At 40.9% G+C, this 15,663-nt stretch overlaps 1 protein-coding gene across 6 annotated transcripts in view; it reads left to right on the top strand.

Moving 5' to 3' along the window:
- Nucleotides 1–1,002: 1,002 nt before the first annotated feature.
- The window catches only part of LOC117231650 (tensin-1), a 181,594-nt gene continuing 166,933 nt past the window's right edge, over nucleotides 1,003–15,663 (top strand). For 2 of the 6 annotated variants that reach the window (XM_033490281.1, XM_033490278.1), the window contains exon 1: nucleotides 1,005–2,593. In XM_033490281.1, the coding sequence (XP_033346172.1) occupies nucleotides 2,501–2,593 (93 nt within the window). In that variant the 5' untranslated portion in view covers nucleotides 1,005–2,500. Of the gene's footprint in view, nucleotides 2,594–15,663 lie in introns of all 6 variants that reach the window. The other 4 variants (XM_033490280.1, XM_033490279.1, XM_033490285.1 and 1 more) reach the window with 4 other exon arrangements.

The following is a 15,663-nucleotide window of genomic DNA, read 5'->3' as shown; positions in this document are numbered from 1 at the left end:
GTTGATATCGTGCTTGTACGACACAGTACAGCATACGGGGCATTTTGTTTCACGTGGTAACGTAATTTGCCTCCATCTAGGACCCACGTTGGCGTTTTTCCATCGACACCGTTACCATCTTCTCATAACTTGAATTTACTGACCGGACGATAAACCATAGATACCGGTTTATAAAGGGTAGCACGGTGGTACGAAGAAAGTTTTTTGTGCGATACGTCCTGTTATGTGTCTGTTACAGATCGTAACGATGTACTTTATTATGTATCTAGATCGTAACAACGATGGAAAGGAATGTAGTAACATCTAGAAGGAAACAAATGATCGATGTGGTTAGAGGGGAAAGAATAAGAAATGTAACCAGTATGTGTGGACATTAGCCGAAGGGTTGACTCGTGACACGAAAATATTTGTACAAGTGTACAATCTTTGCTAGAAGTTTCAATCATCTATACGCGTTGCCTAATGCATCTATCTATTTCCATCTGTGTACGAGCCTTGAAACGATCTGTAAAAAATACCATGAAATAATATTGACGAGGTATAAAATCCTGCCTCTCATAAAACTTCGACCTCGTTTCGAAAAAGGTTGAATCATGGGTATACGTGTGATTTTCTTTCAACTCATCGGCAAGTAATCCCATGCCCTATTGACGAATATCGTAAAGATATGGCAAATAAACTAACCAAACAAGAAGTGCTCTAAACGAATTTATCGAATCTTATATCGAATCTTATATCGAATCTTGTATCGAATGGTTTTAAAGTGTTGTTTGTCGAGGAAGAATAATAAGGTTCGATCGTTTTCGGTTCGATCATCTGTTAAATCGTCACAAAAGCAGGGCCAGCGATCGTAGTGGAGGCGCAGATGCGGAGAGCTGCGCTGCGTTTCGACACGGATTGTCGATTCCTTCCGCCCCTCTGTACCGGCCCTCTGAGCGCTCTTCGGGGTCCCGGCTGGTATTTTCTGTCAGTCGACGGCAGGCCGCGGGTCGAGCTGGTCGAGAAAAGCTGACGTTCGTAAAATCAAGTCGCTCGACACGCGCACCGCTCCATTCTCACGCGTATACATTTACTTTACGACACGAGACACTGCATTTTGACGTTCCTCCATTTCAAAATTTCAATTAATGGGCAAATAATGGATGAAAATACAGAAATATTGAAGATATTGTATATCAATGATGAAATATTTCTCTTGAGTTGAGACATTTAAAAAAATTTGAAAGAGGATTTTCAAATGCTGACAGCTGGCTTAAAAGTATCTATTGTTTGAGCAATTGAAGTTTAAAATATTACGGAATTAACGGTGCAAGGTTTCTTGAATTTTGAGAAGAAATTGCAATCTATCGTCGAGTTACCCGATAATCCCTGAAGCTTATTACGCAGAAATTGAAGATGAGATGAGATTACGCAGAAATGATCAGACAGGTTGATGAATGTGCGATGACAACTACCAGAAGCTAATCCACCTTCAAGCTCGTTTCTTACGAGTCTACGAAGTTTTTAGTGAATATATTTTCTAATATCAAACTTCTGAAAAATCTTATAATAATCCAAGTGATAAAAATGATCTCGCTTTAACTCAAAAAAATAAAAATTCGTAAATCGCACCAGTCATATATAACCATTGAATAATATTTCTCGCGATTTGTGGGAAATATTATCGTCATTAGTGGAAAAGGTTGATCGCAGAAGAGTCGACGAAACGAAGATAAGGGACGCGGTGACCCAGGCTGTCAAGGCGCGTATAAAATCGACGATAGCAAAGTCGACAGTCGGCAGTGTCGCGGCAGCCGCGCGCGAGAGAGGACGTCGTCGTTAGTGCTACGTCGACGCGTGGAAAAGTCAGCATAGAAAAGTCAGCGTGGAAACGTTAATGCTTCCCACCACGCTGTGTTTTCGCTTTGTCAATCATCTCGCAAGAATTGTGTTCGTTTGTGTTCTTATCGCAACCTGCCTCGATTGTGCCTGAACGAATCGATCCACGATACATTACGAATGAAAATCATGCTTAAGGGACGATCTATAGTACGACCAGCTAATTAACTTGCAGTCAAGACGCTTCGTTTCGATGCAAAATCACGACGTACGTGGTCTGCGCTTGGAGATACATAGAATTATTAACGAATCAGTGATGAATCGGTGAAAAGTTCAAAGTAGAAGGAAAGACTCACAGAATTCATAGAATAGTCGAAAAGGAAATTTTCATTGAAAAGAAAAACGAAAAATCCTGGCGAACAAATTTAAAGGTTCGGATTAAGTCCTGGGTTGAATCCGGTTTAAAAGCGCGCGACTTTCCCAACTTTTCAAAAGATCCGCGAGATGCAGCGAACGAAAGACGCAGATAACAACGTAAAGCCGAGGAAGCCTTGAGGGATTTGCGGAAGGAGGACGAGAACGAGCTAGTGACTGGCAGGGAAGCGAGAAAGAGAGAAGTAGGAAAGAGAAGAATCGGAGTCGCGAACAAGAGGCAACGGAGAGGCGAGAAAACACTCGAGGAATGCCGTGGATAAAGTGTTTGGGCGGCGGAGGCGGAAAGGCCAGAAGAGGCAAACCACTCAGCGTCAGCCAGCCGATCCACCTGCTCGTCAAGGTATGATTTGCCTTAGTATTTCCCTCGACGAATTTTTCAAGCAAAATTTCTCCTCAATGTCTATGAAGAGGTTCCGACGGGGTGGTCCTGTTGCAAGATGGGTGTTAATATTGCGTTTCAATTATATTGCACATGGCCCCGATCAATTCGGCTATCGATGGTTTTCTCTTTTTTCTTCTGTGTTAAAGAGGTCCTCGAGTCAAATCTGGAAGGGATTCTGGCTCCAGATAGGCGACTTTATGGCCGCTCTTTAACTTTACTGGCACGGTTACGTGCTACTAAATCGCCGTATACACGCTTATCCACTTGTGTTAGATATATTTAGCACGATCAATGACGTAAATATTAATTTAGAGATTTCGATAGGGAAATGATGAGTAGTGGAGATTATTGAAGTTAATGCTTAACAGGAAGTTATCGTGATTTTGTATCGAAGACGTATCATTGACAAAAAAAAGGGCGTCAGAGGAAAATATCTAAATGGTAATCTTGTCTGGTGATCTCTTCATTCATTGGAAAATCGTGTGTTCTAAGATCTCCTTCGCCGATAATTTAGCGACAAGCCAGCTCCGTCCTTTGTCCTAATTGCCTTCCATCCCTCCGACAGTTCTGTATCACGGAAACAAAGGACAGAACTCATAGATAACGCAGACAACGTTTACACGAAGCGTTTAATAAGCGTGTCGCGTTCAGCGAGAGGCAGCTTAACTAGGAAGATGGAGCGCGGGAACAAAGAATGAAGAAAAAGGCGATAGACAAGAAAAAAGGAGAGTCGGACGAGGAATGGGTTAAAACGATTATTGGGCGAGCATTTCTTTCGTGTTGGAATGCCATAAAGCTGGATAGATACGAAACCCTGAGATGACAAAGGGGCACCATGCTGACCCTTTCAACCAGCCTTGATTTATTAATTTCTTCGTCGAAGACCTGCTCCTTTGAGTCGACTGACCCAGACCGCCCCGCGGCCGACTATATCGATTCAATGATACATCCGCACGACTCACCAATTAAATTGATAATAACCACGCCGCGTTACCTGCTTGTTATCGTGCCTGCTGGCTGACTCTTAACGCAATAGTTAAGTGACACACACTTGTGCGCGATCGTCACGATGAAGAGGACTGGCCTCGAAGGGATCAGATCGACGAGAAAATCTCACTTGACACTTGAATCTCTCGATTGACACGTTTTCATTCGGTTGATATCTCAATTTTTGCAAAATTGTATTGAATTGGCAGAATGACAGCTTCTAGTTCTCTTATACAAGTCTGTTCGTTCGAAAGGATAGAATTTTGGACTACAGCCAGTAAAAATTAACTAAATTCGAATTTTCTATTATTTACTGAGTGAGTAGCGTGAAGTAGGAAGTTGTTTAGGTCTGGTGGTCGAGTTCCTTTGTATGAGTAATATTTGGAATACATACGATTCTTTGGATCAGATCCAAGTTATATATTTCGAGAACAGTTAATGATTCTGGTGGATGACTGCTGGTTTGATCTTAAGTAGTTACAAATTACTAGGTTTCAATTATCGTGGAAAGTATGTCAGACGAAAATTGTCATTGTCACTGTGGCAGACGTGTTCACATTATCAAGGTAATTATCGAAGCACAAAAGCGACTTGAAAACAAGGTCGAATCCTCTTTCGTGTAGTTTCCTACGTTCTTCTTTTGAAACGATATCCGCTATTCAACACTCTTTTTATGCAAATAACGTCGCCTGGTCTGTAATTAAACGAAATCAAATTAAAACAATGTGGTGGAACTGAACGACGAATTAATTTATACGGCAAGAAGCGATTGATCCTCGAATTAATTAAACGCCGGTCAAAATTGAATTTCTCCGATTAAAATTTACGACCGTTCTGTTGCGAATGATCGTTTACTTTTTTTTTAGAATATCGCGTCACCTGTTCTGACAAAATATGTAATTCGTCAAGTCTGCTAACGAGTTACAACATATACTACCGTCCATGAGTTTTTGTACAATTAAATTTGGTGTAATCCGATCAAAATGTTGATGTTCCTGGTGTATGTTCAATGTTGTGGTTGAAAAATGCTTCTTTAGTGTTGATTCTTTATCTTCGGTCGGTACTCTGCCAAATTTAAACTAAGACAAGAAATATATCACTTAAGATCCATGTTTATCCGTAAAGGAGAGCTGACTATAAAGTTTTGGAATGTTGCTAGAGATATATATCTCAATCCCATTAACATCGAAATATTGAACAGACTTGTAGTCACCTAATTTATAATGGTTTAGAAAAGTATTTTAATACTTACGTAACTTTTTCGAATGTATTATGTGTGTTATAGAAAACATATCGAGCTTTCATTAACAGTAGTGTAACATATGGTATATACCATAATTATATTGCTAAAATATGAAACTAATCTTCACATGTATGTAGAAGTTGCAAAATATTCATTATTCAAAAAATCGATACCAGAATCTAAAATAATTTAGAAGTGTTCACATACTTATAAGACATTAACGTGCATCAAACAGGGAGCCATAATGAAACAGGCAATCAGAATCCCGAGCGAAGTCCTCTCACGATAAAATAGAGTCCCACGCGAGGGTCGTTTTGTTTCAGGTAGCAACTCGGAGGCGTCGTTAAGCGAATTAAGTACACAGACTAAAAATCATGCGCTAATAGCGGCGCGCAATTAAATAATAGTAAAGCGTGCTACCACCCGTGGTTGCGTGCTGCAGCGATTTCATTAAAGCGCCACTTAGCATCGCGAATGCGATATTCCGTAGAATGAATGCGTCCATGAAGCTGGCCATTCTCGCTGCTCGTTCTCCGCGCTCCTAAAACTCGCCTAGGCGAAAACTTTGCCGCGTGTTTGTCTCTCTCATTTATACGAAAATGAGCGTACCGTCGGAATCACACGATAAAGATAAAAAACTTAACTTTTTATCACTTTCTGGATTTTTTGTCACTTTTTGTATTTTTCACGATTAATAGATGTTTTTTTAAAGAGTCTTGTTTGTTTTTTAAATATTTTTTGTTACTGTAAGATGTTATTCCTAACGCAGACGTGACGACGTGTGCGAGCTATCCGCGATCATGCGAGCGCACCACGTCTGTTATTATAACCGTACCATTATCGGTACTATACACCTGTACGGATTGGTTCTGGACTGTGTACGCCGCCCATCAGCAAGCACGCTCCAGAGCTGGCAATTAAATTAGCGAGCCCCTGGCAATTCTGCGATTTTTCACATGACGAAACTTTATGTAATAGTACTCGAACGGAGATGAAAGGTCGCGACTCCGATGATCTCGAGGAGTGTCTTTGGAATTTGCTTAATTCTAGTCTACATTAGTATATTACTCTTCCACGCGAATTACTTCTGGCCTTTTATAGACTTCGTATTTCCTAATCTCAGCAACAGTGTCAGATTTCTGCATTACGTATCATAATCTCGTAAAGATGTTCAGGTATAAGTAAACGTGCATTTAAAGTCTGTTATCAAACATGCATGGAACGAAATTCCACGCATTGCATCACGTTCCTCGTGGCGCTACACTTGCTTTGTACAAAGCCCGGCAATTAAGTCAGCGCACCTGCCACGCAATTATGCGAATTTTTCTCCAGGCACGCTCACCGTCACGGCAAATATGTTAGACCACATTTGACGGCGTATTTTTTCTTTTTACACGCATTTTTTGTCATGCGTGTACATGCTTAATACGTCTAATCGATTTGAACCGATCAGCTTAGATCGGATTACGCGTTTGCTTAGAAAACTCGGTAGAAAATTCCAAACGAAGCGATTTCTTGATATTCTCTGTATGCGTACGCGGAAAATTGAAATTGAGTGGTGAAAAGTACCTCGTGAAACAGGATCGATCGATCGAAGGAAAACACTCGACACGCTTCGATTACCTTTGGCTAAAAGGTTAAAAGCCGGGCTGGCGATATCTTTCACGGTGAATCAGCGAAGGCTCATAATTCTCCGGGAAGATTAGGAAAGTCTCATAACTATCGTCATCATCGTGAATGCTCTCCCGGTAACCGGTACGTGTACCAGCTCGTATATTACGCGGAACGTATGTGCGCATGCCATTGAATAGTACACACGGCAAAACAATGTTTTATTGGCTGGGTCCGCTCCCCCGGAACGGAGCTGCAACGTTCCTTTCAACTTTTTCTAGGCCAAACCAGCTCCAAAATTAATCTTACGGATATTAGACTCACCTAGAAGCTCCACTTTACATATCTCGATCTTTTACTTTGTTTTATCTCTATTTTATCTGTGTGGCAATTGGGAAGTTGAAGTGGTAAATGGTATAAGAATGCCACGAGTAAAGATTCTTGATAGAAACAGAGAATTTACAGTTAATTTTAATGTTCATATCTGTTATATGAATCTTCACCTCTCTATTTTGCTCTTTTTCTTTTTTCCCTGCTGCAATTGAGGAGTTAAAATAGAACAAGATTTTAGTAAAAACAAGGAATGTATTTTTGTTCATTTTCTGAAAGGTATGAAAACTCAGCGTTTACCTTTTTTCGATAGACTTACAGAAAAAATAAATGGTAAAAATATATCTTCCATCTCTTCCAACTACAATCGTAGCTCTATTTTGTCATTGTCCTAAAAGATAAAATAAATTATTCTAGCACTTTTAACTCTTTTCGCTGTATTTCGCTGTGAAAAATCGCTTTCTACTTTTTAGTACTTCAATCGTTTATCATTTCACAGTCTGAGTTATTTAAATTTAAAAGCAATATACTCTCTATTTCGGTGGCATTTACGCTGTTTTTAACAATCTCATAAAAGTAATGGAAATTAAATTTTCGCCGTTTTAAAGAAGGTAGAAGTTTCCGAAGAGCATAGAAATTAAATAACACGACTGATATAATAAGAAGATGGAGAAGTAAAAATGTAATGGCGATTCTATTTTTGAAACGCCATCGATATTCAAGGCTGAGAAGAGCGCGTTTTCTCTACGTGAAACGTCAAAGTGTCCGAGAGGTAGACACGTACGTGGGTGTCGATAATGTTGTGACACCGCTTAAAAGGTGTAAAGTAAAGACTGTGTGTGCGAAGCAAACAATTTTCGAGTTTATTGAGCGAACGCCCGCCGGCGAACGGTTTCAGGAGCCGAGTCCATGCGCGTAGGCAGATATACTTACCTCCTAACGTTTCAAAGCGTTTCTTAACGTTTAACAGCCCCTTTTCATCTTGACGAACCTCCATAATAAATTTAGAGCCGCGTAACGATTCGACTATTTCATTGATTCGAAGAATTTGGCACGACGTACACACCTTGTGTTATTACATTCAATTGCAAACACATAGGTATTAGAGTTTGTTCTTATTGCGAAAGTTTGCGGGAATTTCGCACATGGTGCACGGTCGGTGTTAATGGTATCCAAATTCGAGACAAATTGTACTAACAAGATTAGAACAGGCTAGTCAATTACCCGATGACTCCATCCTTGTTCTATTTTTGGACTCATGGACGTTCAGAGACTGGAAGGGTCACCCCTTCCAAAATGGTGGTCAAAAATAACACGTTTGCAGACGTTCGATGACATTTCTACTCATTCGCTTGCCAAATCTGGTGCCCAATTGGGTCAGAAAGTGCACGTGACGAAGCTTAATATCGGAATCTTCGATGTTTAAAGACAAGCAAAAGAAGAAGTTAAAGTATGCAGTGACCGAAATACGCTTCATTTGTATCGTCAAAAAGGAATTGCAGTGAATTTATAAAGTTTCTATGAAAAATAGCAAATTAATCATTCTCAGTGCGCAGTTCTGCTATTTATCTAAACTTCTGACGTACAACACTTGAAGAGATTTATAGAAGGGGAATCTTAAAAGTTTCCGGACAGGAGTAGCGAAGTTGAAGAGGAAGTAACGGCGGAATTGAATTGAGAAATTATTCGAGTGCTTACCGGACGAGGCTGCCAGTTCCGAAAAAGGAGGAAAGACGCGGAAAAGCAATACAGAGAAAGAGGGTTAACGAGCAACGAGCCGAGAGAAAAGAAACGAACACTGGTGGAGATTAAATCGCGCGATATCACGGCTTAACGATTCGAGTCTTGCGCGAGCGACGATGGCCGACCTCTTGAGATTCCTTAATTGCAGCTGCACGCCGGTGCGCAATTAAAAGTTCTTCAATTGGGACACACGTATCGCATCTCGCGGTACCTCGTAGTTTTATCCAACCCCTTGGGTCAACTACGTAGAATCTTTTTGCTCGTCGGATTATCTTCGTAGAAAGCTAGTTCAGGCTTGCGTATCCCGTTTCATGAATGGGTCAGCCATATCCAGAAATCTTGCTGACACCTGCTTCACACTTGCACGATTCCAGTGCAATTATGCCTCTGGAATAATCAATGTGAATGAAAATGATGTGCAGTGCTAAAGAATCAAGGACTTCTTTTATTCTATTAATTATTCGCGTTTGCGATATTAAACACAAGAATATGCAGTGAATAATATGTGAATGAAAATAAAAAAATGAAAATGATGTGCAGTGCTAAAGAATCAAGGACTTCTTTTATTCTATTAATTATTCGTGTTTGCGATATTAAACACAAGAATGTGCAGTTTTAATTATTCCGTTCTTATAATAAGCTTTGGTTTAGTGAACAGCATAAATGAAGCATGATGATACTCGTCGCAAATAATTTTCTTATTCTTTGAATTATCCCCATTTACAATTGAATTCAAGAATAGACAGTTCTTATTTTTCGCGTTAATAACAGAATTTAGTAATTCGTATCGTCCAAAGTGAAATAAAGCGATGATCAGAGTAAGAGACATAATTTTTGCTGTTCATACTTGATAACACAATCTAAATACGCTCTTTGAAGTAAAGCAGAATGATCATTAGTATAAAAGCAAAAATCAAGAATTTTTTATCGTCTAATCCATTTGCACTTGCGATACCAGATACGAGAGAAACCTGGTAACTACATCGTCGATCGTTTAGCTTCTATCGCAAATTATCATCGAAGATTTCCCTAAAAAGATCCGAAATACGTTCAGGATGCTGTCAGGAAGACTTTACATAAAAGCAATGAATTCCCCGAAGGATTTTCGTAACAACTGCTCTGATCCTCCGTTTTTTCCCATCGCCAGAGTACTCTGTAAAAGAAAGAAGAAGTTTGAGACCCAGCCATAGATCTTGGCGAGGGGACGTTGAGCGATAGCAATAAGGAAGCATCAGAGAGATTCCCGTGCCTCGATCAGTCTCTCATTGTTTCTGAATAATTGATGCAGCACTTGGCGTCGTCGGTCGATCGTCCAGAGAGAACAATCGACCTGTTCGTGTGTGGCTTGGATGAAACCCGCCGGTCTACACGGCGGTACAAGCGGTCGATCCATCAGCGAATTATCTGGAATCGCGAAAAGTAAATCTCGCGACGTCGGGCGGCGTACACACGCGTGTATATGATAATCTGGGCAATATCGCGAAATGTCAGAAAGAGCGAGGCGCAATTTCGTCGTGTGTAGTATCGTTACGAAGGATGTCGGGCCAAGTGAACATCGGCGTTGCGAAAGGAATTTGTTCGTTCGACTGTTTCCACAGGGAAATGTACTCTTCGTTCGACATGGATCGAACTATTGTTGCCACACACGCGTTTCATCGTGACGTAATTTTGAGCGCTCGGCGCGCGCGATGGGAACGATTCATCGGCCTCTTCTTTTTTATGGAGATTACCGGATACATTTGCATGTTGATTTAATTCGTTCGTGGGAAACGATCCGTTGTATCACTAATAAATGGAAACGTGAAACACCACTGATACGTTGAAAGTGTAAATACAACAGAAAAATTGAAATTTTCATTGGAATAATACATTTGAAGATGAATATTTCCCGTACAATATAATAAATTAAATTTTATAAAATATATTAAAAAAGAAATCGCGGAATTAGCTCGAGTGGGTATTTCTGTAAGTTTATATTATATTCGAGAATGGTTTTCGTTTGAGAATGAGATTTTCTTAGGAAGTTCCCCTTGTAATCACAAACTCGTTCCCCTGTCCGCGATTCGAATGCTCGACAGCGCAGTTGGATCTCGGTAATTCCAGCAATCAGCCCGACAAACCCTTTTCACCGGGAGTACCGCGACACGACAGAATTCTTCCGTGGTCTCGGAGGTGAACAAAGGTCGTCGGATGATTTCTCGAGAGTCGGTAATGAGCAACGTGAGTGGAGCGAGCAGAAAATACGTGAAATCTGTTACTTCCACGGTTGAAAGCTTACTGCATCGGTTGAAAGCCGCACAATAAGAAATGACATCTCACTTTGCATATGATTAACCACACAAACAGATTCCAAGTTCCATTTCTATTCATAGGATCCTATTCGAAAGAACATAAACGAATCGATATAGAATCAGAGAAGAATGAAGAAAGAAAAGTAAAAAGTCTTCCGATAGTCGTTTCATTTTTCTTCGCGCCCTGCTTTCTTCCGGGAAAACTCGTAACCCGGATTTTTCGATCGTCTCCTCGAAACTTTCGAGCGAGGAATTTCAATTGTTTTATCTGCCCAATCGAAAAAATAACGAGTCTTCCGATGGATTCTATTATTTAGCCCGTGGACTGAGTTGGTCGAAAAGTCATCGACGCCGCGTTCACGTCTCGGATTTCTTACGAGTATCGCCGTCTTTTTCTATCTGGTTCTATTCTGGCGAGGAGTAGTGCGCATTCCATGTAGAGATGCTCGTAGCGAACGAACCGGTGCAGAAGGAGTACGGGACCGTGGCGAGGAACGCAGTCTACCGTGTATAAAAGGGTGAAAGGTGAAGATCAGTTAAGGGTGATATAGTGAAGGCGTTTAGTTAAATCGATCAGATAGCAGCTTTGCATGGCCCCTTGGTGGCACCCTCGCGCGTCTGCCACTGTCTTTCCCTGAATTATGAGCAACGTCCACCTGCAAAATGTTTCTTCCTTGATCTGTATTCCCACAACGAGCACGTGCACGCCGGTTCAATCTCTTCTCGCTCTTTCGTTCCTTCTTCCATCCTCGACTTTCAACCCAATCATTGCCATACGTTTCTCGTCGTAGTACGATTTCGAACTCGTTAGGATTTTATTTTGCTGCTAATCTTCTTAGAGTCATATTCAGGTTGCTCGGTGGTGTATCTCGTAGACTTTGCTCTTAGATTAATACGTTTTAAATCGCCATGCCACGAATGTACACGCTAATCGTGGTAGCACTTAAAGTGGAGGGATATCCGTGACGGGATTACAGCTAGGAAAGATAGCTGTCTACTTATTTTTTTAGGACGATTGGCCTAAAAGTGTCCGTCGAGGAAATCATCTAATCACCAAACCGAGTTTCCAGAATTACGAGAGGCTCTTTAGCTGGACGATTTATCGTCGATTTACGACAAGGTACGAGTGTTTCACTTCATCAACAGTATCGAGAACGGTCCACCAAGTCGAAGGATAATGGGCCGATGAGTAAACGATCATCGTAACCATTACTAGTTCTCCTCGAGCCTGAACAATCCCGCACTTAGCGCGATTTACCGGCAGCGAAGAAAATACGAACTTTCTAACATTTTTCACTGCGTCTTCCGTTATCAGCATTGCAAAGTGGCAGCGAGATTTGTGATCAAGTACTTCAACCTTTAATAGAAAATTAGTACAAGGTTTCAATACGATATTATATTATAGTTAACGTAGAGTAGGCTGACACGTGCATTGCATCGCAGATATTTTAATATCTTCGGTACTTTAATATTTTGCGAATAATATTTTAAAAATTCTAACTATTTCCAAAGACAAATGAAGACAATTTTGGCAATATGTAATTGATTGACAACGTGCCAAGCTTAAGCGGGTATAAGGATAAAAATTCGAATTCCCTGTAACACTATTCTATTTGAAATTTTTCGCATATGGGATAAAATGACGACTCTTTCGGAAAACAGATTTAGAGAGGGAAAACTCGTCTATCTGCCAAATACACGCATCTATGTATAAAAACGCTGGCTCGAAGCGATTGAAAAGACTCGAGCTGGAAATCCTGGTCGGTTAATCGGTCCGATCGTTTCCGTGCACGCAAACGCTTCGAATGTTTCCGTTTGGAAATCGGAATCGACGGGAGGGACACGCTCGAATCGAGAGACGCACGCGTGTCCAATTGCAAACGTGAAAGCTGCCCGGTTCGCGCAGAAGTCGGAAAGGAGAGCGGAATTCGATCGACCGGATAAATGTTTAAGCACGCTCCTGCTTCCTGTTTGGACCATTAGCTGCGCCACAAGCCGTGCAATCGAATCCAAGGATCATACTCGGCGTAATGGTCGCGTGCTGACTTGGATCCGCGCGAAGATCTCTGCATGATTTCCCACGAAAATCGCAATCGTGGTTTGTTGATTACGAACAATGGTGTCCATTTGACGAATAGGAATTTATGGATCGAATCTAATGTACGTAATGTTTTCTCATCCTTGAGTTCTTATGTTAAAAAATAATGGTGCCTTCTGACATACAACTATTTTGATTAATCTGTACAAAGTTCAAGATTGAATTTGAAAATGTTGGGGGCCCAAATAACTCTATCTTGCTATACCTCGAATAAAGAGGGAGACATTGATAAAACGTGTCGGTCGATTGACGTTCCCTCCTTTGTGCTGGTACAAAGTGGACGATTTAATTGCATGATCGAAGCACATCGTTTCAGATAGATCATCGCCGCATTGAGGTACATTCTATACGTTCCTTTTGAAATGGACAGTGACGTAACGACAGTTTCTCTATCTGTGTGTTAGACTCATCCTTGTCGGTGGAAGATAATGCGGTAATGAAAACGGTCTCGTTAGACCGCGCAATAAAATGACGTGGCGGTTAAAATCGAATCAGACTTATATAATTTTCTTGACTGTCAAGAATGGTAAATAACGGTGTTGACGATCATTTCGTTCACCGGCAATCTTATTAAGACAATAACCGAAATATTTTGCATAGAGTATTCGTGGACGTAAAAAGATAGCAGGCAATTTGAAAGGGTAATTTTACGGTAGTCCTTTGTTCTACCCGAATAAAATTATCTTTAATCTCTCGGTTATTAACTCAACCGACGGACCCAATTTTTCACATCACTTTACAAAAAGTATACGTAAAATATCTCCAGCGGTTTCAAAATTGTGATAGATATTTATATACGCCATTATTTTTCTGTGAAAATGAACGAACCTCTGTAACGTCTGATTTCTAGCTATTTCTCAAACGATTATAGCCAGTACTTCCACCTGTCAAGACAGTGTACGGTCGTGCTATAATTATTTGATGGCGTGTTCACAATGACGATCACAGACATCGATAGCGCGTCACGATTCGCGCGATGTAAGAACGTTTCACCTGGTCTTAAATCCGGTCTTAAATCCAGATAACTGGACCATGTTACGTGACTTTTCCACCATATAGTTGGCAATGGTAGAAGTTTGGTTCTTTCGCGCGGTGAAACACAGCCGTCCCAGAAAACGAGTAGTCATTATTCGTGTTATTGCGAGCAGGATGCTGGAATATGCGACGCGTGGCCGTCGTTCCATATATTCTGCCCCTGGCATGCTTCCCGAATATTTTGTTCCCTTTGGAATAATACGGTCTGCGCCGTGTGTCTCTGCAGCCAGATTAAAAGTCATCCCGAATTTTCTACGTCCAAGAGCACAGCCTCCCTGTAATCCTGTCGCAGGCGCCTGTAATCCGTGCGCTTACGTGCAAATCCAAATAGAGATGGAACAGGTGTGCAATTATCTGATGCCGTTTGCTCATGGATTTTATAACGCTGATGCTACCGGTTGTTGTTTGGAATGGATTCGGGGATCGTTTGTCTCGAGCCGGCAGACTCCTCCTAGATGCTTTAAATTGTCCTTTTTATAGTAGTTCTCCTTTTCCCATTCTAATAAAATAGCATACTGAATAAGCTTTCTTGAATAATTTCCGCGTAACATGACAAAGGACAATGCTGTGGATCTCTATCTGTCTTCAAGATGCAAATGATCCTTATAGTTTTACTGAATACGAGTAGTTTCATACTAGCGTGCAATCTAACATTTATTTCTATGTTTCTTCCAATGATATTTTAACTTTCTAGTGAAAATATCACAGAACCTCTTTGGACCATTTTTTTTTTTTGAATACGACATTCACATTTTTTGTTCAAATAACAGATATTCATATTCATCGAAATTTCAATACACGGAGTTCACATTAACGTCCACTAAAATCTTTTCTCCAATAAATGGAGTTCACGTTCACTAAATTTCGTCCCAACAAACGAAATTCTACTGATATATATTTAACGATCGTACAAAGGCCATTATCAAGTGAGTTCGAATATCGTTCGAACATTAATAAGGCATTCGACGATCTTCCTTGGTTTATCAAAGGTATCTCCGAAAGGGGAGAATAAACTAACGATATCAACAGAGGAAAGAAAGTACCTCGGGAGAAGTTTGATTCGAAGTTTCCTCTTTGATGAGGTTTGTAACAAACCCCGAGGAAAAGTACCTACGGTCCTTATTAAATTTTTCCAGCAGAGTATTCACAGAGGCGAGAAATGATCGTTCGCACCTCATTTACCCCTCGCGTTTCGGTATTCTTTCTGCTTTCTTTTGCCTATCATCGCACCCTGCGCTATTATTTCTGCCTGTAACAACCCCTCGAGTCTGGCGAGACGACTAATATCTGTAGCTTGCAACCCCCGTCAGCGACAAAGACGCGTTATTATGCACGTTCCCGGCACGTCGTCAGCTTTCAAACAACCCTTTCCCCACCGGTAGCAACAATAACAACCGTGTCTAGTCGCTTGCGTGGCACAAATGCGCGCACAGGAAGCGCACGTCCGATTTACCCGCGCTCGTCGCGGCTCCTACAACACTTCCGTTTAAATTAACCATGCTGACAAATTATTAATGTGCCCTGTCTGCGATGTGCATATTCACACGCGGAACTGTGGCTTTCATACAGCAATCAGTAGACTTTCAATGGGAAAGCTGGTAATTAATTTTTCTAACGAATATTTAGTATGAAATTTTCTAGAAGGTTTAGAGGTCCGTTATTCCTTGATTGGAATACTTTTAGACATTGA

Source organism: Bombus vosnesenskii, unplaced genomic scaffold (genome assembly GCF_011952255.1).
Source record: "Bombus vosnesenskii isolate JDL3184/JDL3185 unplaced genomic scaffold, Bvos_JDL3184-5_v1.1 scf7180000013273, whole genome shotgun sequence".
Lineage (NCBI taxonomy): Eukaryota > Metazoa > Arthropoda > Insecta > Hymenoptera > Apidae > Bombus > Bombus vosnesenskii.
The sequence above is the reverse complement of the archived record's forward strand: the minus strand, read 5'-3'. Positions and strand labels throughout refer to the sequence as shown.